The sequence below is a fragment of the Zalophus californianus genome, chromosome 8, assembly GCF_009762305.2.
Source record: "Zalophus californianus isolate mZalCal1 chromosome 8, mZalCal1.pri.v2, whole genome shotgun sequence".
Taxonomy (NCBI): domain Eukaryota; kingdom Metazoa; phylum Chordata; class Mammalia; order Carnivora; family Otariidae; genus Zalophus; species Zalophus californianus.
In genome coordinates this window covers 44,259,717-44,287,262 of record NC_045602.1, presented here as the reverse complement: position 1 = coordinate 44,287,262, position 27,546 = coordinate 44,259,717, and the positions used below count along the sequence as shown (strand labels likewise).

Here is a 27,546-nt window from a genome sequence, read left to right as displayed (position 1 = left end):
GTGCCCTTAGAAAATGTTTGTCAGTTCTGGTAAATTCTCTTGAACTATTTTGACGCAGTAAGTGGAAAAATGGTTACACAGTCAATCAAAAGATATTTATTGAGCTTCTATTCTTTGCAGGATGCTGAAACCTCTACCCTAAGGAAGCTCAGAGAGAAGTCAGAAGTAGAGCATTAATAGGAATTAGAGAGTGGAGCAAGGAAGTTAATACTCAAATCCTAAATTATACAACTGAAACTCATGTGATATAGTTGAAAGATAAATGTACACCCTTCAATGCACAAATTAACTCTTTTGAGACAATGAAAGTTTCATTGCTTTACATCTGGGGATTGAATGTAGAGTCTGGAGTTCTGCCGGGTAGTTTTACAGATTCTTCGACAGAGAAGTACCTAGTGAATGGCTTAAATGATGATGGTCAGGACTTGTGAGGTCTAAGTAAAACATGATTATCAGCTTTATATGAGGAGGACAAATTAATGTAGGATAGAAGCATCATCAGACAAGGATGCTTCAGGAGAAAAGTGCATATTTAACTTCTGCAAATCCAAATCTATCTCAAATGCATTGGAATAGCTGTCTTGTTATTAGTACAATATTGTATATGTGAGTTTGTAACCAACTCTTTGGTTATATATTAACCACCTTTTTTGGATACAGTTTTTAAAGTACTTTAAAATATCTTTCAGAAATACAGTGTTTTAAATATTTTAACTACAGTATTTGTACCAGTCTGTTTTTTTAAATATGGATTGTAATTTCTGTATATACACATGCACACTCACACACATACACATATGTACACACATACACAGAGACTCACATGCTAGTTATATAAAGTCACACACGTGCATGCATGGAAGTTAGTAAACATGGCTGTGTATTAGTAAAATGTATCTGTGCAGGTAATAGTCCGGGACACCTTCATGCAAATCAAAGACACCCCTTACTCTGGCAGATAAAGCCTCATCTCTAGGTTGCTCAGCCTGGTGAGACAATGCCCCACTGGGATGGGATCATTGTGCAGTGTCTAACCTGCATGGTTGCACATGGTGATCTAGTTGTGCTCAATAATTAAGCATGGTGTTAGTTGACCTGGGTATGAATCCTATTCCTGCAGCTTATTAGTTGTGTAATATTGAGAATTTAATTTCTCTGGGCCTTAGTATCATCATTAATAAAATAATAATACTATTATTAATCTTGTAGAGTGATTAAGTAAATTAAGTTATTTTATAAACATAAGCCTCTTAGCACACGACCTGGTATACATTTCTGTACTCAAGGAATCCTGTCAATCTTCTATTTACGTATAGTCCCGTAGACCCTGGGCCCATCCCTGTCTTTCATGGCACCTAGATAATAAGCTAGAGAGGTAGCTGGAAAGGAAAACTAATACAGACGTGATGATAACATATTAGCAGTACTCCCATATATGCTTTCATTTTTTTTGACAGAACACATTTATTATTTCATTTGCTGTCCACCATAACACTTTGAGGTAATTGTTTACTATTCTTAGATCTGAAGAATATAAGAATATGATCCAGTAACAAATAGGTCTTAACCTAAGTCAGTGACTGAGCCGTTTTCCAGAGCTTATGTCCACTGATGTTTTTATTAGAAATCAACTACCATGGGTAGGGGGATGGGGTAATTGGGTGATGGGCATTAAAGAGTGCACTTGATGTAATGAGCACTGGGTGTTATCTGCAACTGATGAATCACTAAATTCTACCCCGAAACTAATAATACACTATATGTTAACTAACTTGAATTTAAATAAAACCAAACAAAAAAAAGAGAAAGAAATCAACTACCTTTCCTTCCAACAATTCACTTACATTGGGAGGAGCTTTATAATTAAGGAAGCAGAGTTTTCTTGTATGTGTTATTTTACTTGTCCTTTGCAAATCATGCTCTCATTGGTGAATACAAATATCCCAGAACCATAGGGCTACTAGTGCTGTCGTACTTACCCACATGCTCCTTTCTCTGAATCAGGTTGCACATGGTTCTAAGAAGATGCAGTGAGGTGATGCCAAACATCGCATTCAGGGCTTGCTACATACATGGTGTTTAACAGATATGGTTGATTGTCTTCATTTGTGATACTTATATTCTGCAAAGTCACCATGAACACTTAATTAGCAACTATAGAGTCATTGCTTCTAGAGGAAATAGAGGGTTAGGTTCCTGAGAGCTGCTAGTCTCAACATTTTGTTTCAACCAATCAATAAATAATGTTTAACGAATGTTTCTTCTCAGATACTTTATTTTATAGTTTTGATTCATTATCATGGAACTCATGGCCAAGAGCACTATAGCCCCTGCCTGCATGAAGCTTATCTAACGCACGTATATTTCTCCATAAGGCACATCACAGCCTCTCTATTCTTAGGGGCACTAGGCAGCACTTGAGCACTATGCATGGGGGCCATTTTAAATAGCAAAATTACCAACAAAGAGCACAAAGATGTGGAAAATGTGGCACTAAATAGACGACAGAAAGGACATTTGTTTAGTGCTGAAACAAGAAGACAGAAAATTTGTTGTTCAACCACATCCGGAAACAGGCCTGTTAGGTGACTCAATTTTTTTGCAACTCTGTGCTTGTCTGTGAATGACCAAAAGTATCACAAGTCTTGATTTTAGGGTTGCCAATAAATTTTAGAGAATAGGCGAATTTGTAAATAAAGAATCCATGAATGACGAGAATCGGTTCTTGCTTTTCTATATTCCCTTACCGAGCAACTATTGAAAATCGACCTTTGCTTCCTAAACCTGTATTTTATCCCATCACAACTTATTCTACATACTTATAGACTCTATGGTTAGCCATGGTTACCTCAGGATTTGCACAGAGGAGGTGGAAGAAGGCTGGGTCTAGGTATGCCATCCCTGAAATGCCCTGGGCTAGGGGATTGTTAGGTATCTAACCATGGATTCCTTCATTAACACTCATGGCAAGTCTCTCCACCACCCCCCCAACTTGGATGCTCAGATATTGTTTAAAATTCCTGTCCTTCCTAGCGACAGAAAGCCTTTTTTTTCCTTTTTCTTTTTCTTTTTCCTTCTCTGAACAGATTTCAGTGTTGAAAGAGGTGCATTCTTTCATCTGGTAAAAGTTTCCTGAGACCAAATATAAAAATTGTCAAGAATAGATTCTTTTGAACAAACATATGTCATCAAAGAGACACAGAAGTTCTCTTACTGTCAGTGTGCACCTACCTTTTGGATCTCTATATTTTCTGTGTATAGGAATAGGGATGGGATTTGGGGGACCTTACCAGTCTGCGCTTTTGCCTTCCTAGGAATGGAGAAAACATCCTTTCTGGAGTGGTGGGGCAGCCTGTGAACTTGTCAGGGTCTGGCTTTGCCATTAGCTTGAGGCAAAGTCAATCTACTGTCTGTATTTACTTTGTCACCATTAGTCACACTGTTTCTGTAACCCACACAGGCCATCATGGCGCAACTACCGCAGGAGGAGAAGGCAAAAATAGCTGAGCAGGTGGAGATATTCCACCAAGAGAAAAGCAAGCTGGATGCCGAAGTGGCCAAATGGGATGACAGCGGCAATGATATAATTGTGCTGGCCAAGCAGATGTGTATGATCATGATGGAAATGACAGACTTCACAAGGTGAGGCCCAGAGACAGGAAGATCATTTTCTCATTAAGCCCTGAAGTGTAACAGTGTATATTAGCATGTGAAAGCCTGCTGAAAAATTAAAATACTACATCAAAGCAAGCTAGTGGTATTATAAAATTTACATGTGTAAGTCAAAATGATCTGGACCTAATTCTTAGCAGATAGTCAAGGAGGACAGATTCATTTTTGTGATTATTATTGTTTTAATTATCTATCAGTCATAAAGTCAGTCATAAAATCTAACCCCTTGGGGTTGAGTGACTCATTTTTGTTCTGTGTTGTTTTGCAGTGTATTTAAATACTGTTTTGAAGATGAGGTGAATGATTTGTTCATATCCCTTTGGAAAAAAAGTATATCGATGCATATGTGTGTGCATCTGTACATGTAATAGTCTGAATGCTAGGTCATGACCTAGCATTAATTTCAGCTCATGTTCTACCTTTGCATATAAAGAATCAGGTTCAACAATCTGATTCCATAATTTTGACAGGGAAATTAAAAATTGTATAACTTTTATTCCCTTTTGCTCTCAGCACTGCTTTTTTATTGTTATGTTAATCACCATATATTACATCATTAGTTTTTGGTGCAGTGTTCCATGATTCATTGTTTGTTCATAACACCCAGTGCTCCATGCAGAACGTGCCCTTCTCAATACCCATCACCAGGCTAACCCATCCCCCTACCCCCCTCCCCTCTAGAACCCTCAGTTTGTTTTTCAGAGTCCATCATCTCTCATGGTTCGTCTCCCCCTCTGACATACTCCCCTTTTCTTCCTCTCCTGTTATCTTCTTCTTTTTCTTTTTTCTTAAAATATGTTGCGTTATTTGTTTCAGAAATACGGAACTGGAGGGTGTTATGCTGAGTGAAATAAGTCAATCAGAGAAAGACATGTATCACATGACCTCACTGATATGAGGAATTCTTAATCTCAGGAAAGAAACTGAGTGTTACTGGAGTGGTTGGGGGTGGGAGGGATGGGGTGGCTGGGTCAGCACTGCTTTTAATAAATCAAGAGACCCTTCAGAATTTTGTCAGGAGCCTTTTCTTCTCCAGGGGTCATTGCTGTTTCTGCCACTGCAATTTTAATCTCCTCTTTAAAGGGAGGTGACATTTCTGCCCTTCCTACTACACAAAGGGCAAATCAAGGGAGAGCAAAGCTCAATGAAAAAAAAAAAAAATGCCTGGATTTTGAAGCTGAATACCAGGTGATTTTGGACCAGCCTCTTACTGTGTTTGTTTATTTTGCAAAATGGGAAAATAATGCTTTTCTCATCAACTTCACAGGAGAGTTTTAAAATCCAAAGAGGTAATGTGTTTATAAATTATGTTGCTATACAAATGTAAGCTATCACTTTATTGTAATTTTCCCCCCCTGGGAAACACAAATACACATGAGCAGAAGTGTTTTAATGATTAAACATGATAGTGGTTAATAAAACTATGTAAGATATATGGCAATGTCAAAGTATCACCTTATGGGTGACAATATTTTTAATGATTATTGAATGCTTCTAATAAGAGAAGGCTGCAATTGATTTTAGGCTATAATAAAATATAGAATATCTCTGCTTCATCCCCCTTACCCTTTGCCTCTGGCCAATATATACTAATGACATTGCTGGGCCCTTTCTCTAAATATTTTTAAATTGTTTTTGACTTCGGTGGAATTACTTTAGTGTTATGAGGGTGACCTTTGAGACTTTTAAATGTCATTGTATTCATTAGAAGTTCAAATTTGTACATTTGGTTAGTCTTTGTTGGCTTCACAGATTTATTTCACACACGAAAAATAATAATAGGAAAAAACAGTCTGAGCCATTATTTCGGTCTGAATTTGCTATGAATCAGACTATCCTGGCAGCCTCAGTCATTGCTTTTCTAGGCCTGTGATGACTTAATTTGCTTGTTTTCAAGATTGTATTAGTATTTTATCTGATGGATATTATGGAATCCATTAATAACATCACTTGAACAATTAATCTCATTAGTTTAAAGTGAATAATAGTCAAGTTGCTAGTTTAGATCAGAAGAACGTTTTATAATGCTCCAGATTATAAACTGTGGTCAAGGAAGAGAGAGAGATTTGAGAGGGGCTTGTTAGATGACGTTAAATAAGATGGACTTTCTGTTAGTCAAAGTACAGTTTTAAAAGTGAAAAGAAGGCCACTTCAATTTCCTAGGGATTTCATATAATCACTTTATGCTGATTTGAGTAATGAAATATCTAGAATGCTACTGGTTATCATTTTTCCTACCGCCTGATGAGTAGTTTCGTGCCTCTTTGTGAGGGCAGAGGGAGGAGCACAGAAATTAACAATGAGAGAAACAGAAGAGGGCGTGCATTGGCAATAGAACACAGGAGGCTGTGCTTTTGCTGCTGCCTCCATCTGCAGAGTCTCTTCCTTGGCCGAGAGGAAGCTGACTTGAGCCTTTATTTTGGTGGACTGTCACCTGAGTTCTCTACACTTAACCATACACAGTATTATTATTATTGTCCTTGCATTTTCTGCTTCAAGGAGGAATAATTTCAGCTGTATACCTCTAAGGAGCCCAATGTACTGTATTCTGTATTTAAAGGAAAGGCGATAGCTGGTTAGGAATCAAAACTTGACTCTTCTCAAATCATATGTTTAAATGGCATCTGGGGGCAAAAAAATACCCTTGCATTTATTGTCTTGTTGTTTCATTCTTATCAGTCGCTAACTCATTAATTTGATTCAGTAATTTCAGTGATCTATACTCCATTATTATTAAAATTGGAGAGGTTCTGCCTCATTATTTGTGAAATAACTTCTTCATGGAGGATAAAACTAATTATGCCTCATGTCTCTTTCCTGTTGAGTTCTTGACTTCTATCTCATGGGCAATGGCAGAAGCACTGTCCTGCAGAAGGTGAATCCATATTTCTGATGTCATTCTCAGTAAGAAATAGCATATACCAGTCTTCTGTCCCAATAACATAAGGTGTGCAGATGGCAGAAGCTCAGAAAAGAAACCCAAGTTTAATTGTATAGCAAGGAACAAAGCTGCCTTTTGAGACCGACTGTAACTTCTGATCTGTAAGGAAAAGGATTTAGGCTAAGAAAAGTGACTTTCAGGGCACAGTCAACTGTAAAATGCTAAGCACTAGGCTCAAAAAACATATAATCATCCCATTCTTCCCAAACTTCATTTCTGCTTTAGAATAGACACTCAGTACCTCAGCCTAGGTGTCATTTGACCAGTCTTTCAGTTCCAGTTCTTGACACTTTTCTTTTCATTCCAAGTCACATCTGGCCATTAAAGGGCAACCATCTGCCTCCCTTTACACCAACACCCTCAATTAGTTCTGTTCATAGAAAAAAATAAAAGTACTGAGTTTGCTATATAGTGCCTACCTTTTTAAAAAATTTTTATTGAAATATAGTTGACACATGATACTATATTAGTTTCAAGTGTACAACGTGATGCTTTGACAATTTCATATGTTATGCTCACCACAAGTGTAGCTACCAGTACAACTGACTGTATTCCCTATACTGTGCCTTTCACCTCCATGGTTTATTTATTCCATAACTGGAAGCCTGTATTTCCCTCTTCTCTTCATCCATTTTACCAGTACCCCCATCCCCTCTCCTCTCTGGCAACCATCACTTTATTCTCTGTATTTATGGATCTCTCTCTGATGTGTGTGTGTGTGTGTGTGTGTGTGTGTGTGAGAGAGAGAGAGAGAGAGAGAGAGAGAGAGAGAAAGAGAGAGAGACCTCATTATTCATTCATCTATTGATGGACACTTGGGTTGCTTCCATATCTTGGCTATTGTAAATAATGTTGCAATAAACATATGGGTGCATATATCTTTTTGAATTAGTGTTTTCATTTCCTTTGAGTAAATACCCAGTAGGAAAATTACAGGACTATAGGGTATTTCTATTTTTAATTTTTTTTAGAAACCTCCATACTGTTTTCTGTAGTGGCTGCACCAATTTACATTCCCACCGACAGTGCACATCCAAACCAACACTAGTTATTTCTAGTCTTTTTGATTCAAGCCATTCTAATAAGTTATAAGGTTATATCTCATTGTGGTTTTGGTTTCCATTATTCTGATGATTAGCAATATGGAGCATCTATTCATGTGTCTCTTGGCTATTTGTATGTCTTTTAAAAATGACTATTCAGGTCTTCTGCCCATTTTTGAATTGGGTTGTTTGTTTTAGTGTTTAATTGTATAAGTTCTTTATATATTTTGGATATTAACTCCTTTTTGGATATATCATCTGCAAATACCTACTCCTATTCAGTAAGCTGTCTTTTTGTTTTGTTAATGGTTTCCTTCACTGTGCAAAGGATTTTTTTTTTTTAGTGTAGTCTCAATAGTTTATGTTTGCATTTATTTCCCTTGCCTGAGGAGACATATCTAGAAAAATGTTTCAAAGGCCAGTATCAGAGAAATTACTATGTTTTCTTCTTGGAGTTTGTGGATTCAGGTCTCGCATTTATGTCTTTAATCCATTTTGAGTTTATTTTTGTGCATGGTATTAGAAAGTGATCCAGTTTCATTGCTTTTGCAGATAGCTATCTTCATCTGGCTTTGGTATCAAGGTAATGCTGGCCTTGCAGAATGTATTTGGAAGGTTTCCTTTCTCTTCCATTTTTGGAATAGTTTGCAGAGAATAAGTATTGATTCTTCTTTAAATGTTTGACAGAATTCACCTGTGAATCTGGTCCTGGACTTTTGTTTGTTGTGAGTTTTTTTTTAATACAAATCCAGTTGCATGACCATTCAGATTTTCTATGTCTTCCTGATTCAATTTTGGAAGAGTGTATGTTTTCTAGGTATTTATCTCTTTCTTGTGTTATCCAATTTGTTGACGTATAATTTTTTTGTAGTACGCTCTTAGAATCATTTGTATTTCTGTGGTGTCAGTTGTTACTTCTTCTTCATTTCTGATTTTATTCATTTGGGTCCTCTCTCTTTTTCTCTCCAGTCTGGCCGAAGGCTTACTGATTTTGTTTATCTTTTAAAGAAGCAGGTCTTGGTTTCATTAATGTTTTTCTATTATTTTTAGTTTCTTTTTCATTTATTTCTTCTCTGATCTTTATTACTACCTTTCTACTAACTGTGAACTTTGTTTGTTCTTTTGTCTAGTTCCTTTAGGTTAGATTGTTTGAGGTTTTTCTCATTTCTTGAGGTAGGCCTGTAGTGCTAAAAACTTACCTCTTAAAATTGCTTTAGCTGCATTAGAAACATTTTAAACTGTTGTGTTTTCATTTATTGGAACATGTACACCATTTACATTTAAAGTAATTATTGATTGGCATGTACTTATTGCTATTTTGTTCATTGTTTTCTGGTTGTTTTTATAGTTCTCTGTTCCTTTCTTCTTGTTCTCTTTCTTGTGATTGGTGACTTTCTGTAGTGTTATGATTGGCTTTCTTTCTCTTTATTTTTTGTGTATCTAGTCTAGGTTTTGATGTGTGGTTACCATGAGATTCATATATAACATCCTAAGTATACAGCAGCCCATATTAAATTGATGGTTACTTAAGTCCAAACACTTTCTGAACAATTTCATTTTTATTCCCCTCTCCACATTTTGTGTGTATGTTATATTTTACATTTTCTTTATTTTGGAAGTCCTCTTCACTAATTTTCTTTAAGATTTTATTTTGTGTATGTTATATTTTACATTTTCTTTATTTTGGAAGTCTCCTTGACTAATTTTCTTTAAGATTTTATTTTGTGTATGTTATATTTTACATTTTCTTTATTTTGGAAGTCCCCTTGACTAATTTTCTTTAAGATTTTATTTTGTGTATGTTATATTTTACATTTTCTTTATTTTGGAAGTCCCCTTGACTAATTTTCTTTAAGATTTTATTTTGTGTATGTTATATTTTACATTTTCTTTATTTTGGAAGTCCCCTTGACTAATTTTCTTTAAGATTTTATTTTGTGTATGTTATATTTTACATTTTCTTTATTTTGGAAGTCCCCTTGATTAATTTTCTTTAAGATTTTATTTTAATTCCACTTAGTTAACGTACAGTGTTACATTAGTTTCAGGTATACAATATACTGATGCAACAATTCCGTACATCACCTGGTGCTCATCACAAGTGTACTCCTTAATCCCCATCACTGACTTAACCTATCCCCCACCCACCTCCTCTCCTGTAACCGTCAGTTTGTTCTTTATAGTTAAGAGTCTAATTCTTGGTTTCTCTTTCTCTCTCTCTCTTTCTTTTGCCTTATTTATTCATGGAGTGCATGTAGGGGTGCATGTATCATTTTGATTAGTGTTTTTCTCTTCTTTGTGTAAATACCCAGTACTGCATTGCTGCATTATATGGTAGTTCTATTTTTAACTTTTTGAGGAACCTCCATACTGTCTTGCACAGTAGCTGCACCAGTTTGCATTTCCACCTTTCTCTACATCCCTACTAACACCTGTTGTTTGTTTTGTTGATTTTAGCCATTGTGACAGGTGTGAGGTGATATCTCATTGTAGTTTTGATTTGCATTTCTTTGATGAAGACTGATAAGCATCTTTTCTTGTGGGGCGCCTGGGTGGCTCAGATGGTTAAGTGTCTGCCTTGGGCTCAGGTCATGATCCCAGGGTCCTGGGATTGAGTCCCACATGGGGCTCCCTGCTTCTTGGGAGCCTGCTTCTCCCTCTGCCTCTCTCTCTCTCTCTGTCTCTCATGAATGGACAAATAAAATCTTTTAAAAAAACAGAAACAACAACAACAAAAAAACATCTTTTCATGTGTCTGCCAGCTATCTGTATGTCTTCTTTGGAGAAATGTCTGTTCATGTCTTCTGCCCATTTTTAAAATTGGATTGTTTCTTGGGTGTTGAGTTTGATAAGTTCTTAATATATTTTGGATACTGTTTGTCAGATATATCATTTGCAAATATGTTCTCCCATTCTGTGGGTTTCCTTTTAGTTTTGTTATTGGTTCCCTTTGCTATGCAGAAGCTTTTTATTTTGGTGAAGTCCCAGTAACTTATTTTTGCTTTTGTTTCCCTTGCCTCAGGGGTCCTATCTAGAAAAAAGTTGCTCAGGCCAATATCAGAGAAGTTACTGTTTGTGTTCTCTTCCAGGATTTTGATGGCTTCCTGTCTCACATTTAGTCTTTAATCCATTTTGAATTAATTTTTGTCTATGGTGTAAGAAAGCAGTCCAGTTTCATTATTTTGCCTGCGGTTGTCCAGTTTTCCCAACACCATTTGTTGAAGAGACTGTCTTTTTCCCATTGTATGTGCTTTCCTGCTTTGTCGAAGATTAATTGTCCATATAATTGTGGGTTTATTTCTGGGTTTTCTATTCTGTTCCATTGATTTATGTGTCTATTTTGTACCAGTACCATACTGTTTTGATTACTGTAGTCTTGTAATATAACTTGAAGTCCAGAATTGTGATACCTCCAGCATTGCCTTTCTTTTTCAAGGTTGCTTTGGCTATTTGGAGTCTTTTGTGGTTCCAAACAAAATTTAGGATTGTTGGTTCTAGCTCTGTGAAAAATGCTGGTGGTATTTTGATAGGGATTGCATTAGATGGATAGATTGCTTTGGGTAGTATAGACATTTTAACAATATTTGTTCTTCCAACCCATGAGCCTGGAATGTCTTTCCATTCTTTTTGTTGTCTTCAATTTCTTTTATCAATGTTTTATAGTTTTCAGAGTACAGACATTTCACCTCTTTCACCTGGTTAGGTTTATTCTTAGGTATCTTATTATTTTTTGATGCAGTTGTAAATGGAATTGTTCTCTTAATTTCACTTTCTACTGCTTCATTATCAGTGTATATAAATGTAACAGTTTTCTCTATGTTGATGTATCCTGTGACCTTATTGAATTCATTTATCAGTTCTAGTAGTTTTCTGGTGGATTCATTTGGGTTTTCTATATAGAGTATCATGTCCTCTGAAAATAGTGAAAATTTTACTTCTTCCTTGCTGTTTTGAATGCCTTTTATTTCTTTTTATTGTCAGATTGCTGTGGCTAGGACTTCCAGTATTTTATTGAATAAAAGTGGTTAAGAGTGGACATCCTTGTGTTGTTCTGACCTTAGGGAGGAGACTCCTAGTTTTTCCCCATTGAGGATGATGGTAGCTGTGGCTTTTTCATAATAGTCTTTATTATGTTGAGGTATATTCCCTCTAAACCTACTTTGTTGATGGTTTTTTCATGAATGGATATTGTACTTTGTCAAATGCTTTTTCTGCACCTATTGAAATAATCATATGGTTCTTACCCTTTCTCTTATTGATGTGATGTATCACACTGATTGACTTGCGGATATTGATCCACCCTTGCAACTCAGGAATAAATCCCACTTGACTGTGGTGAATGATTTTTTTTTAATGTATTGTTGGATTCAGTTCGCTAGTATTATGTTCAGGATTTTTACGTCTATGTTCATCAAGGATATTGACCTGTGGTTTTCCTTTTTAGTGGTGGTTTTATCTGGTCTTTGTATCATGGTAATGCTGACCTCATAGCATGAATTTGGAAGTTTTCCTTCCTGTTCTATTTTTTTGTACAGTTTGAGAAGAAGAGGTATTAACTCTTCTTTGAATGTTCTATAGAATTTGCCTGGGAAGCCATCTGGTCCTGGACTTTTGTTTTTTGGGGAGTGTTTTGATCATTGATTCAATATCTTTACTGGTTATCAGTTTGTTCAAATTTTCTATGTCTTCCTGTTTCAGTTTTGTTAGTTTATATGTTTCTATGAATTTATCCATTTCTTGTAGGCTGTCCAATTTGTTGGCATATAATATTTCATAATATTCTTTTATAATTGTATGTATTTGTCCTCTCTCGTTTGTGATTTTATTTTTTTTGAGTCCTTTCTCTTTTTTTTCTTGATAAGTCTGGCTAGAGATCAATTTTACTGATTTTTTTCAAGGAACCAGCTCTTGGTTTCATTGATCTAGATGTTCTATTGTTTTAGTTTCTGCATCATTTTTTTCCTGCTCTAATCTTTATTATTTTCTTCCTTCTGCTGGTTTTAGGTTTTGTTTGTTCTTTTTCTAGCTCCTTTAGGTGTAAGGTTAGGTTGTTTATTTGAGATTTTTCTTTTTTCTTGAGGTTGGCCTGTACTGCTATAAACTTCCCTCTTAACACTTCTTTTGCTGCATTCCAGAGGTTTTGGACCATTGTGTTTTCATTTTCATTTGTTTCCATGTACTATTTTTTATTTCTTCTTTTAGTTTCTTGTTGACCCATTCATTGTTTAGTAGCATGTTATTTAACCTCCATATGTTTGTGGTCTTTCCAGATTTTTTTTCTTGTGCTTGACATGCCCTTAAGTAATTTTTAACATGCAATTGATTTTACTACTTTTGTCTTTTAATCTTCACACTAGCTTATAGTGATTGATCTACTATCTCTACTGTATGTTCGCTTTTGCTCATGATCTTTTTTTCATAATTTTCTTCCAATTATGACTTTTTTCTTTTCCATTTAAAGAAGTTTCTTTAACATTTCTTGTAAAGTTGGTTTAGTGGTGATGAGTTCTTTTACTTTTGTGTGGGAAACTTTTTATCTCTCCTTCAATTCTGAATAATAACCTTGCCTGTTAGAGTATTCATGATTGTAGGTTTTTTTCCTTTCAGCACTTTGAATATATCATGACACTGCCTTCTGGCCTGCAAAGTTTCTGCTGAAAATCATCTGATAGTTTTAGGGGGTTTCTCTTGTATGTTACTAGTTTCTTCTCTCTTGCTGCTTTTAAAATTTTATCTTTACTCTTCAGTGTTTTAATTACTATGTGCCATGGTGTGGGCCACCTTGGGTTTATCTTGTTTGCAACTCTCTGTGCTTCCTGAACCTGGATGTCTGTTTCTTTCTCCAGGTTAGATAAGTTTTCAGTTGTATGTCTTCAAATAAGTTTTCTGCCCCTTTTGGTCTCTCTCTTCTCCTTCTGGGACTTTTATAATGCAAATGTTTGTTCATTTGATGCTGTTTAAGCAATCCCTTAACATAATTTTGTTTTTTAAAATTTTAATTTTATTTATTTTTTTGCTGTTCAGCTTAGGTGCTTTCCAGTACTCTGTCTTTCAGGTTGCTAATCCATTCTTCTGTATCCTCTGATCTACTGTTGATTCCCTCTAGTGTATTTTTCATTTTGGTTTTTGTATTCTTCAACTCTGGTTCTTTTTTATATTTTCTCTTTTTTGAAGTTCTCACTAAGTTCCTTCACTCTTCTCTCCAGTCCAGTGGGCATCTTTATGGCCATTACTTTGAACTCTTTATCAGGTATATTGTTTATCTCCATTTCATTTAGACTTTTTCTGAGGTTTTTTTTCTTATTCTTTCATTTGGAGCATCTTCTATCTCCTCATTTTGCTTGACTCTCTGTGTTTGTTTCTATGAATTTGGCAGAATAGCTACTTTTCCTAAACTTGAAGGAATGGTCTTGTGTATGGTTTTCCCCTGTGTTCGCTGTGTGTGCCTGGTGACTCTGGTTGGTGGGCTGGAGCTGTGGCTAGTGAGAGATGAGGGTCTCGGGGAACTCCATGCTGGGGCTGCCCTAGTTTAATGGCCAGAGTTGAAGTAGGTGTGGGCTTGGGTGGCCCTAGGACTCTCTACATAGAGGGCATACTGGCAGAAGAGCTGAAGTGGGTGGAACCTGGAAGGTACTGGGGCTCTCTGTGTAGAGGGCATCCAAGTAGGACAACTGAAACTAAAGTGGATACAGCTGAGGTATCTCAGGGTGCTTAGTGCAGGGGGTGCCCTTATAGGGTGTGCATGGACCAGGGGTTCCCAGGATGATCTTTGTAGGGTGGTTCCCTGGTGGGGTAGCTGGAGCTGAAGTGGGCTTGAGCTGTGAGGTCCCAGAGTGTTCTGTGTCTGGAGTGTCCTGGCAAGTCATCTGGAGGTGAAGTAGTGCAAGCCTGGAGTGTTCCAGGGTACTTTGCACCTCTGTCACTTTGGTGAATAGTGCACACTTACCAAGGGTGTCTTAGTATGTACCACACTAGGGCCACCTTGGTGAGATACCTTGGACTAGTGTGAGCCAAGGGCCCAAAGTTCTCTGAGGTGATAAGCTAGCCAGAGCACCCAGATGCTGCTCTCATCTGTGCTATGAAAGTGGAAGGGGAAGGTAAACCATGGCACTCACTAGGCCATCTGAACCAGAAAAATCTCAGCAGCTCCTCCACCATTTGGCAGAGTTCTAGGGCTGAATCTTTTATATTCTAGTTGTTTTTTTTAAACTATAGTTGTGTGTTTTTTTGTGTGTTTGTTTGTTTGTTTTTACTATGCCCCAGATCATCCCAGGCTTGTGTAGTCCAAGGAACTCAGGGATCCCTGAAGTGGCAAGCCAGCAATGATGCCTAGACCCTACTCTATATCTGTTATTAAGGTGGAGTAGGGACATAAACCATGGTGTTTGTCAGTGCGTCCAACCTGAAGAGAGTTTCAGCAGCTCCCCCACCATTTGGCAGGGTTCTGTTATATGCTAGTTGCTCTTTGAAACCATGGCTTTTTTCTTGGTGCCCTAGGGCAGATAAATCTGTTCATAGTCCTCAGTGCTATTTCTATCCACTGTAGTTCCCAGTGTTGGGGTAGGGGTTACCTTTGTTACTGGGTCTCTGTCTCTCTTGCTGATCTCTCTGTAGGCTCTCGATCCTTTAGTGTGCAGAATCTGTTCACTCAGACCTCAGTTCATCTTTAGGAGGAACTGCTCTATAAATAGGGATAGATTTGGTATGTCCATGGAGGAGGTGAGTTCAAGGTTTTTCCTCAATGTGATCTTGGACTGAAACTCAAGCCCTGACTTTATTGACCCTTAGACTTATTTCTCAGCTTTGTACGTATTTTTACTTCAAGGCCATAACGTAAATGTTACTTCTTTTAATACTTGAAGTCATGGTCTTGCAGTCCCATTGACTCATCATTATTCCCCATATTCATTCAACTTTTCTACTATATTGTTTTTATACATCATACTGCATCAACTACTTGGTGAAAGTGTATTTTCCAAGCATGTTTTATGGAACTCTGTTTCTGAAAAGAAGCTTCTATAATTCAGTACATTTGCAGGTACATTCCTATATATTTTATATCATTATTGGAGAGTCACAATATATTGACAAGTTAGAGGTATAACAAATAAACCTTTTAATTTGGAATAACTCAGAATTTCAGAATTCTGGGTACTGAGTACATTAATTCAGAATGTACTCGCACATTGATTCATCCCATTAATACTTACTACCTTTCCATGAAATAAATGTGAATTCATTGGTAAATGTAGATAGCAATGATATAGTAATAGTTTTCCATGACTTTCTTTTTATGAGTGATTACTTCCTGGGAAAGCTTCCAAATATTGAGCCTTATATAAGAATGACCTCTTACCAAAAGAGAAGAGGAAGAGGTTATGTGAGCCTCTATAATAGAGCCAATTCTATGACTTGATGTTCTTTCAAAAAAAAAAAAAAAAAAAAAACCCAAAAACCTAAAAACATGTTCCAGGTGGAACAATATTATGGTTTCTGTCTTTAAGATCATAAGATTCCTCAAAGCACCTTTTAACATGCCTAAAATAGTGAATCTGGTTTAAGGTAGGGAAACACAAAAAGTGTAGGCCACCATTTTGAGACTAGAAGCTATACAGCTAATGGGGCCAGTTCCTTTGTCAACATTTCCTTTCACTGATAGAAGACTCAAACATTATCTTCTGTTTTCCAGGCCTGATACATATTTTTTTTCTGTTGGCCATTTGTTTGTGGGTTCTATCCCACTTTGCATTATTCAGATGGCTGTGGTTCATTTAGACCTGTGCTGTCAAATACAGGTAGCCACGTGGCTATTTATTTTTTATTGCACAAAAATATATATAATAAAGGGCGCCTGGGTGGCTCAGTTGGTTAAGCGACTGCCTTCGGCTCAGGTCATGATCCTGGAGTCCCGGGATCGAGTCCCGCATCAGGCTCCCTGCTCGGCGGGGAGTCTGCTTCTCCCTCTGACCCTCCCTCCTCTCATGTGCTCTCTCTCTCTCTCATTCTCTCTCTCAAATAAATAAATAAATAAAATCTTTAAAAATATGTATATATATAATAAAACTCACCATTTTAACCATTTTTAAGTGTACAGATCTGTGGCGTTAAATACATTTATACTGTGTAACCATCACCACCATCAATCTCAAGAAATTTTTCATTTTCCCCAACAGAAACTCTGTACCATTGCACACTAACTCTTCATTCCTCTCTCTCCTCTACCTCTGGCAACCACCATTCTCCTGTCTGTATGAATTTGACCAAGTATCTCAGATCAGTGGAAACATCGTGCATTTGTCTTTTTGTGACTGGCTTATTTCACTTAGCATAATGTTCTCAGGGTTTGGCCATGTTGTAGCTTATGTCAGACTTTCATTCCTTTTTAAGACTAAATAATATCACATTGTATGTATATATCATATTTTGTTCATCCATTCATACATGTTGGAAACTTGGATCGATTCCAACTTTTGGCTATTGTGAATAATGCTGTAAACATTGGTGTACAGATGTCTTCTTGAGACCCTGCTTTTAGTTCTTTGGAGCACATACTACAGAGTAGAATTGCTGGATAATATGATATTTGATTTTGATTTTTTGAGGAACCACTGCACCATTTACATTCCCATCAACAGTGCACAAAAGTTCTAACTTCTCTACATTCTTGCCAACACTTATTTTCTGTCTTTGTTTTTATTTGTTTTTATAATAGCCATCTTAATGAGTGTGAGATGGTATCTCACTGGTTTTGATTTGCATTCCCTAATAATTAGTGATATTGAACATCTTTTCATGTATTGATTAGTCATTGTATATTTTTTTACAGGAATGTATACTCAAGGCCTTTGCTCCTTTTTAAATCAGGTTCATTTATTTTTAGTGTTGAGTTGTAAGATTTTTTTTTATATATTAGATATTAACTCCTTGTTAGATATATAATTTGTAAGTCTTTTCCCTGATTCTGTGGGTGTCCTTTTTACTCTGTTGTGTCCTTTTATGCACAAAAGTTTTTAAAATTTTGGTATAGTCAAATTTATCAGTTTTTCTTTTGTTACCTGTGTTCTTGGTATCATATATAAGAAATCATTGCCAAATCCAATGTCAGGAAGTTTCTTTGTTTTCTTGTAATATTTTTATAGTTTAGCTCTTATGTTAAGGTCTTTGATCAATTTTGAGTTAATTTTTATATATGGTATAAGGGTCCCACATCCTTTTTTTTTTGCATATGGATATCAAGTTTTCTAAACACTCTTTGTTGAAAACACTGTCCTTTTCCTGTTAAATGGTCTTGTGACAACCCTGCTGAAATATCATTTTGCCATATGCATGAGGGTATACTTCTTGGCTCTCTATTCTGTTCTGTTGGTCTATGTGTCTGTCTTTATGCCAGTATTACACTTTTTTGAAAAAAAAAGTTTATTTTTTATTTTTTAATTAAAGTATAGTTGACATGTAATAACATTAGTTTCAGATGTACAACATAGTGACTTGACAACTATATATGTTACAAAATGTTTACCATGTTAAGTGTAGTTACTACTTGTCACTATACAAAGTAATTGCAATATTATTGACTATGTTCCCTGTGCTGAATATTACATCCCCTTGACTTAACTGGAAGTTTGCAACCCTTAATCCCCTTCACTTATGTCACCCCCCGCCCCAACCCTGCCAAGACATCCCAGTATCAGACAGCTTGCTTGTTCTGTTTCTTTGTTTGTTAGATTACACAGATAAGTGAAATCATATGGTATTTATATTTCTCTCTCTGACTTCACTTAGCATAATACCCTCTAAGTCCATCTGTGTTGCCGCCAATGGCAAGATCTCATTTTTTATGGATGAGTAATATTCCATTGTGTGTGTGCGTATATACCACATCTTTATTCATTCATCTGTTGATAAACAGTTACATTGCTTCTGTATCTCAGCTATTATAAATAATGCTGCAATAAACATGTGGGTGGATGTATCTTTTCCAATTAGTGTTTTTGTTGTCTTTGGGTAAATACCCAGTACTGGAATTAGTGGATCATATGTATTTTTGGTTATTTATTTATTTATTTATTTATTTTTGAGGGAACTCCATATTCTTTTCCACAGTAACTGTACCAGTTTGCATTCCGAACAACAGTGATTAGGGTTCCTTTTTCCCCCCCACATTCTTGCCAATACTTGTTATTTCTTTTTGATTTTGGTCATTCTGACAGATGCAAGCTGATATCTCATTGTGGTTTTGATTTGCATTTCCTTGATGATGAGTGATGTTGAGTATCTTTTCATGTGTCTGTTGGCCATCTGTATGTCGCCTTTGGAAAGATTTTTATTTAGGTCCTTTGCCAATTTTTTATTTATTTTATTTTTTATGTTATTTTTTAAAAGTTTTTATTTAAATTCCACTTAGTTAATACACAATGTAATATTAGTTACAGGTGTACAACATGGTGATTCAACACTTCCATACAATACCTTGTACTCATCACAGCAAGTTCACTCCTTAATCCCCATCACCAATTTTATCTATTCCCTCACCTGACCTCCCTCTGATAACCATCAGTTTGTTCTTTATAGTTAAAAGTCTGTTTCATGGTTAGTCTCCCTCTCTCTCTTTTCTCCCCATTTGTTTATTTGTTTCTTAAATTCCACATATAAGTGAAATCATATGGTACTTATATTTCTGTCACTGACTTATTTTGCTTAGCATAATACTCTCTACCTCCATCCATGTCATTAAAAATGGCAAAATTTCATTCTTTTTTATGGCTGAATAATATTCCTGTGTGTGTGTGTGTGTGTGTGTGTGTGTGTGTGTACCACATCTTCTTTATCCTTGCATCAGTTGATGGACACTTGGGCTGTTTGCATAATCTGGCTTTTGTAGATAATGTTGTTATAGATATCGGGATATATTATCCCTTTGTTAGTATTTTTGAATTCTTTGGGTAAATACCTAGTAGTGCAATCACTGAATCATAGAGTAGTTCTACTTTTAACTTTTTGAGGACACTCCAAACTGTTTTCCAGAGTGGCTGCACCGGTTTGCAATCCAATTGACAGTGCAAGAGGGCTCCCCTTTCTGTGCATCCTCACCAACACCTGATACTTGTGTTTTTTAATTTAGTCATTCTGACAGGTGTGAGGTGCTATTTCATTGTAGTTTTGATTTGCATTTCCCTGATGATCAATGATGTTGAGCATTTTTCATGTGCCTGTTGGCCATCTGTATGCCTCCTTTGGAAAAATGTCTATTCATGTCTTCTGCCCAATTTTTAAATGGATTGTTTTTTGGGTGTCGAGTTTTATAAATTCTTTATATATTTTGGATACTAACCCCTTATCAGATATGTCATTTGCAAATATATCCTCCTATTCCGTAGGTTGCTGTTTAGTTTTGTTGATTGTTTCCTTCACTGAGCAGAAGCTTTTTATTTTGATCAAGTCCCAATAGTTTATTTTTGCTTTTGTTTTCCTTGCCTCAGGAGACATATCTAGCAAGAAGTTGCTATGGTTGATGTCAAAGAGGGTACTTCCTGTGTTCTCTAGGATTTTTTTTTTTATGGTTTTACTTATTTATTAGAGGGAGGGAGGGGGAGAGAGAGAGCAAAGAATGGGGGAAGGGGTAGAGGGAGAATCAGACACCCAACTGAGCAGGGAGCCTGATGCAGGGCTCCATCCTAGGACCCTGAGATCATGACCTGAACTGAAGGCAGACACTTAACCAACTGAGCCACCCAGGCACCCCACTCCTCTAGGATTTTTATGGTTTAAGGTCTCACATTTAGGTCTTTAACCCATTTTGAATTTATTTTTGTGTATGGAGTAAGAAAGTGGTCCGGTTTCATTATTTTGCACGTTCCTGTCCAGTTTCCCCAACACCATTTGTTGAAAAGACTGTCTTTTTCCCATTTGCTATTCTTTTCTGCTTTGTTGAAGATCCCTTGACCATATAGTTGTGGGTTCATTTCTGGGTTTTCTGTTCTGTTCTTTTGATCTGTGTGTCTATTTTTATGCCAGCACTGTACCATTTTGATTACTACAGCTTTGTAATATAACTTGAAGTCCAGAATTGTGATGCCTCCAGCTTTGCTTTTCTTTCTCAAGGATGCTTTGGCTATTCCATATCTTTTGTGATTCCATATAAATTTTAGACTTGTTGGTTCTAGCTCTGTGAAAAATGCTATTGGTATTTTGATAGGGATTACATTAAATGTGTAGATTGCTTTGGGTAGGGTAGACATTTTAACAATATAGGTTCTTCCAATCGATGAGCATGGAATGTCTTTCCATTTCTCTATGTCATCTCCAATTTCTTTCGTCAGTGTTTTATAGTTTTCAGAGTATAGGTCTTTAACCTCTTTGGTTAGGTTTATTCCTATGTATCTTATTATTTTTGGTGCAGTTGTAAATGGGACTGATTCTTTAACTTTCCTTTCTGCTGCTGCATCATTGGTGTATAGAAATGCAACAGATTTCTATATGTTGATATTGTATCCTATGACTTTACTGAATTTGCTTATCAGTTCTAGCAGTTTTTTGGTGGAGTCTCTTGGATTTTCTATATAGTTACATGAAGTTACACATATGATAAAATGGCCTGTGACTTACACACATATACGCACAACTACATGTCATCTGCAAATAGTGAAAGTTTTACTTCTTCCTTGCTGTTTTGAATGCCATTTATTTCTTTTTGTTGTCTGATTGCTGTGGCTAGGACTTCCAGACTATGTTAAATAACAGTGGTGAGAGTGGACACTCCTGTCTTATTCCTGACTGTAGAGAAAAAGGTCTCAGTTTTTCCCCATTGAGGATGATATTAGCTGTGGGTTTTTAAACATAGAGCCTTTATTATGTTGAGGTATGTTCCCTCTAAATCTACTTTTTTGAGGGTTTTTATCATGAGTGGATGTTGTCCTTTGTCAGATGCCTTTTCTGCTTCTATTGAGATGATCATATAGTTCTTATCCTTTACTTTATTAATGTGGTGTATTACATTGATTTTTTTGTGAATATTGAACCACCTTTGCAACCCAGGAATAAATCCCACTTGATTGTGGTAAATTATTTTTTTAATGTATTGTTGAATTCAGGTTGCTAGTATTTTATTTGGAATTCTTGCATCCACATTTTCAGGGATATTGGTTTGTAGTTATCTTTTTTAGTGGAGTCTTTATCTGGTTTTGGTATCAGGGTAATGCTGATAGATTTTTGTATGTTGCCTCATAGATTTTTGTATGTTGGTTTTATATTCCACAATTTTGCTGAATTCATTTATTCCAAGTTTGTTTGTTTTAGAATATTTAGGGTTTCCTACATAAAAGATCATGTGTCTGTGAACAAAGATAACTTTATTTATTCCTTTCCAGTCTGGATGACTTTTATTTCTTTTTCTTGCTTAATTGCTCTGACTAGGACTTCTAGTATTTTGTTGAGTAGAAGTGGCAAAAGGGGCACCTTTGTTTCTGCTTTCAGAATAAAAGCTTTCATTCCTTCACCATTGAGTGAAGGATGTCAGCTCTAGGTTTTAAAATTTTATTTAAGATCAGATAACATTGAAAAATAATATGACAATTTTAAAACTAAAAATGGATTAATCATAGAATAATCATAATCATTAATTTTGTTCTTGGGCATTTATCCCGAAGTATGAACATTTATATTTACCCAAAAACCTGTACACAAATATTTATACCAGATATATTTTTAATAGCCTAAAACTGAAAACTACCCATATGTCTTTCATTTGAATAATGGTCAAATAAACTGGTGCATTCATTCCACAGAAGACTACTTAGCAATACACATATGCAGCAACTAGATGAACTTCATGGACCTCACACAGAGTGAAAAATACCTATCTCAGATGATGACTACTATATGATTCCATTAAGATAACATTCTTGAAATAAAGATAAAGAGATGGAGAACAAATTATTGATTATCCTCTATGGGTCAACTATGGGTGATTACCATTAGGGAAGGGGGGGCAGGTGATACAGAGTTAGTATAAGAGAACCTTGTGTTGATAGTACATTTCTGTACCTCAATTGTGGTAATAGTTACATGAAGTTACACATGTGATAAAATGGCCTGTAACTTACACACATATATGCACAACTGCATGTGTAACTGCTGAAATCTGAACAATCTCTATAAATCTTATTAATATCAGTTGCCCACTTTTATTGTACTATAGTTATGCCAGATGTTAACATTGGGGGAGGCTGGGTCAAGGGTGCATAGGACATCCTCATATATATCCTTGTAAGTTCCTGGGAATCTATAATTACTTCAAAATGAAAAGTTAAAAATAGAAGAAATAATTAAATCAAATTAAACTCAGTTCCTCAGTCATACTAGCCACATTTTAAGTGTTTTATAGTCACATGTGTCTAGGGGCTGCTATATTGGACAGTGTAGAATTATAGAACATGTCTATTATTACAAAAATTCTCTTGGACAGCACTGCTATAGATAGATACTCCGATGTCTGATGGAGTTTCATAATTCACTCCTGACCTTTGCAATGATAACATTAAAAGAAAATGCTACCCTTGTACATATGTTGAGTTCAGGGTCTCTTCTTTTAAAGATACTGCTTGTTACCCCACAGTTACCACCCAACTTCCAGTAAGAGCAGCCACACAACCTGGCACAACATAAAGAAGCTAGTAACTTTTTGATTCCCCCATTCCCCCTAGTGACACAACTATCTTTTCTATCTCCTTTCTCTTCTGTTTATGATGTGGGGAAAGTGGGTCATGTCACTGATTCTATACTCAAAGAAATCTGTGCTTTGAAACTTTCTTGAAACTTGCATGATGTTCAGAATCCTATACTAGAAAGGGTTTTCCAGATGTTTCAAAGAATTTTAATTCATTTTCATGAAGCAATGAGGATGAACATAGCTTTAACTTCACTTTAGTACCTAAAGAACTTATGAATATCTAGACTATTCCATTTAATAGTTGATAGTTTTTCTTGTGCCATTTTCTGGGTAATTATAATGCTTTCTGTTTTTATATTTACATTTTTAAATTTGATATATATATTGTGAAATTATCACAGTAAGTCTAGTTAACATCCATCACCATACATAATTACAAATTATTTTTCTTTGATGAAAACTTTTAAGATCTACTCTCTTAGTAACTTTCAAATTTTTTTTGAAAGTAAAGTAACTTTACAAATTTTTTTCTTTGATGAAAACTTTTAAGATCTACTCTCTTAGTAACTTTCATGTATACAATTTATTATATTATTATTGTTATTATATCCCGACAATTTAATTTTACAGCTGGGGGTTTGTACTTTTTAATTTCCTTATCCCATTTCACTGCCTGCTCTCTTCTTACCCTCCACCATCCACTCCACCCCGGGCCTCTGGTAACCACCAATTTGTTCTCTGTATCCATGAATTTGAGTATTTCTGTGTGGTTGGTTCATTGGTTTTGTTTGTTTGTTAGACTTTTGTTTTGTTTTGTTTTAGATTACTCATATAAGTGAGCCCAGATGGTATATATCTTTCTCTGTCTGACTTATTTCACTTAACATAATACCCTTAAGGTCCATCCATGTTTTCACAAATGACAAGATTTCATTCTTTCGGGATGAGTCAAATTCCATCCAGTCCATTCCAGTATTGCTGGACCATGTGATAGTAGTATTTTTAATTTTTCAAGGAGCCTTCATACTGTTTTCCATAATGGCTATACCAATTTACATTCCCACCAGTAGTGCATGAGAGTTCCCTTTACTCCACCTCCTCACCAACACTTGTTATTTCTTTTCTTTTTGATAATAGCAGTTCTAACTGGTGTAAGCTGATCTCTCATTGTGGTTTTGATTTGCATTTCCCTGGTGATTAGTGATGTTGAGCACCTTTTTTAGGTTCCTGTTGGCTATGTGTATATCTTCTCTGGAAAAATGTCTATTCAGGTGTCTTGCTCATTTTAAATTGGGTTATTTGCCTTTATTGCTATTGAGTTTATGAGTTCTTTATGTATTTTGGATATAACTCTTTATCAGATATATGATTTGCAAATATTTTCTCCCATTTGGTAGGTTGCCTTTTCATTTTGTTGATGGTTTCTTTATTGTACAGAAGTTTTTTAGTTTGGGATCATCCCACTTGTTTATTTTTGCTTTTGTGTCCTTTGCTTTTGGTGTCAAATCCAAAAAATCTTCAAAACCAGGGTCAAGTTGCTTATTGCCATGTTTTCTTTCAGGGTTTTTATGGTTTTATGTCTTATGTTCAAGTCTTTGATCCATTTTGAGTTTATTTTTATGTGCAGTGTAAGATAATGGTCCAGTTTTATTCTTTTGTGGCTGTCCAGTTTTTCCAACACCATTTATTGAAGAGACTGTTCCCCACTGGATAGTACTGGCTGCTTTGTCGTAAGTGAGCTGACCATATATGTGTGGGTTTATATTTACATTTTAAAGTAATACATCTACTCATGTAGAATTTAAAAATAAAAAAAAAGGTACATAATTTAATCATAACAAAGACTATAGAGGAAAAAATTTACTTTTCAATCCATGATCCAGGGACATTTGGTTACTGGTATGAAAAACTAAAGTAGGATTGTGATTTCTATCTCATCTTATACACAAAAAATAAACTGCATGTGGATTTAATATCTAAATATGAAAAGGAAACTTTAAAATTTTAGAATAAAATGGGAGACTATATTTATGATCTTGGGGTAAGGATGAGCTTTTATTTTCCAACTTTATTGAGATATAATTGACATACATCATTGTGCAAGTTTAAGGTGTCCAGTGTATTGATTTGATACACATATATATTGCAAAATGATTACTACCATAGCGTTAACACCTCCAGCAGGGAAGAACTTCTTAAAGATCAGAGGAAAAGCACAAACTCTAGTAGAAATGATTTATACATTTGGTCCAGTATAATTACAATTTATATTAAAAAACTGTAATGAAAGTAAATATACAGGCTAAGACTAGAAGTAATTTGAAGCATGAATAAATAACAAAAGATTAGAAACCAAAATACCTAAAAAGCTTAGATACCAATTTAGGTAAAAAAAATGCAAGTCATTAGGAAAATATACAAAAGCTTATATTAACAACTCAGAGATAAAAATGATCAATAAATGATAAAAACAGACCCAGCCTCCTCTGTCATTATGGTAATGGAAATTAAATTTTTTCATATCCATCAGATTGACAGAAATATAAGCAAGTAAATATTATTTAAATTGACATATATGTACAGAATAGTTCATGAAATATGAATGTACAACTTGAACATTATTGTAAAAGTAACCTGTATAACCATCACGCAGCTCCAGATACCCCCATATACCTCTCACAGATCACAGTACCCTTGCTCTCCACTGGTTGTAACTATTACCTTAAGTTTTGGCAGTGGTGTGCTGATTTTGTGGTAGGGGATGGAGTGCAGAATAACCCTTACTTATGCAGCATTTGCTGATTTCCATGGAATAAGTACTCATCATGGCAGATTTCAATCAACCAGCAAGTCAACTGACTCACCATATTCTTTAAAATTTAACAGCAGCTCTTGTGAGAATGTGCAAATCTACTCTAGCACTCATCTGCCACTTCCTAACTTCTCTGCTTTTTCTTCTTTTTCTTCCTTTTTAAAAAAAAGTTTTATTACCTAAATAAGCATCCTCAAATAGTTTGTATTAGCTGCTTCTCACAACATCAGTATTATTATATTACTTAATTAAATTGTTTTTGAAGGCTTCCTGTATTCTGGAAGAGTTTAAATAACATTGAGATTATCCTCTTTTTAAAGGTTTAGTGAACTCCTCTGAGACACCACCTGGGTTTACTGATTATTTGGACTAGCTTTCTCTTTAACAGCTTTATTTCTTCCATGGAAATCAGACTCTAAAGATTTTTCAAAATCTCCTCTCTGGTCAGCACTGGTAAATTATATTTTCCTAGAAAGTTACATCCTCCAGGTTCTCAAATTTATTTATATGTATTGAAAATAGTTTTATGATACTTTTAATTTTCTGTTTTCTAGGTTATTTCACTGTTGCCTTCTTTTTACTTTTAAATATTTGTTTTCTCCTATTTTTTCTTGATAGTAATCTAGGTATATTTCTTTACATCAGTTTTGTCTTCTTTCTTTATTTTTTTTGAGCCTATTCTAGATTTATTTCCAGTGTTTCATTATTCTCTAAATCATTAATCTGTTCTCGTAATTTTATTAATTTTTTCCTACTTCTTTCTAAATTCCTGAGTCAGATCATTATTTCCATCATTTCTGGTACATTCATGTTTGTAATGAAGGCCATTTGTTTTCCTCTGAGATCACTACTTTAGAATTCTTATAAGAATGAAACATATATAGTAAAAAGAGTAAAGAGTACTAAATTGTGATTCAGGACACAGAGGTCCCAAATGTAGTTCTCTTTTTCTGTATCAGTCTATCTGCCAGTATCATCTTGGGCATGTCAGTTAGCCTTCCTCCTTCAGTTTCTGTTTCCTCAACTAGAAAATAAGGAAATATTTGATGATCTCAGAACTTCTATTTTGCTGTTTCATTTAATGAAATACGTTCCTATCACCAGCTTGCCACTTCAGGAATTTGAACTGAGTCTACAAAATGAACTCTACTCTCAAACTTCTTAAGTAACAATATGCTAGTTTGTCTAAGTACTGTAGTCTCCTGTGTAATCACAAAATCTGTTCTAATCATTCTTTGGCTTCAAGATGGGAGTCTGTGCCTTAGCCAAATCACTCTATAGGTGTTCCTTACTAACTTAGCATATTTTGTAATAATCAATCAACTGTTGAAAGTTATATAAAATTGATGAGGAATTGTTTTCCCAAATCCTTTGAAATTCTTGAAATAAACACATACTATTGTCAGTAATA

The 27,546-nt window shown here is 35.4% G+C and overlaps 1 protein-coding gene across 9 annotated transcripts in view; it reads left to right on the top strand.

Moving 5' to 3' along the window:
• CTNNA2 (catenin alpha 2) overlaps positions 1-27,546 on the top strand; it is a 1,086,060-nt gene that overhangs the window by 1,008,523 nt on the left and 49,991 nt on the right. For all 9 annotated transcript variants that reach the window (XM_027622203.2, XM_027622199.2, XM_027622200.2 and 6 more), the window contains one exon: positions 3,461-3,642. In XM_027622203.2, the coding sequence (XP_027478004.1) occupies positions 3,461-3,642 (182 nt within the window). The remainder of the gene's footprint in view (positions 1-3,460; positions 3,643-27,546) is intronic.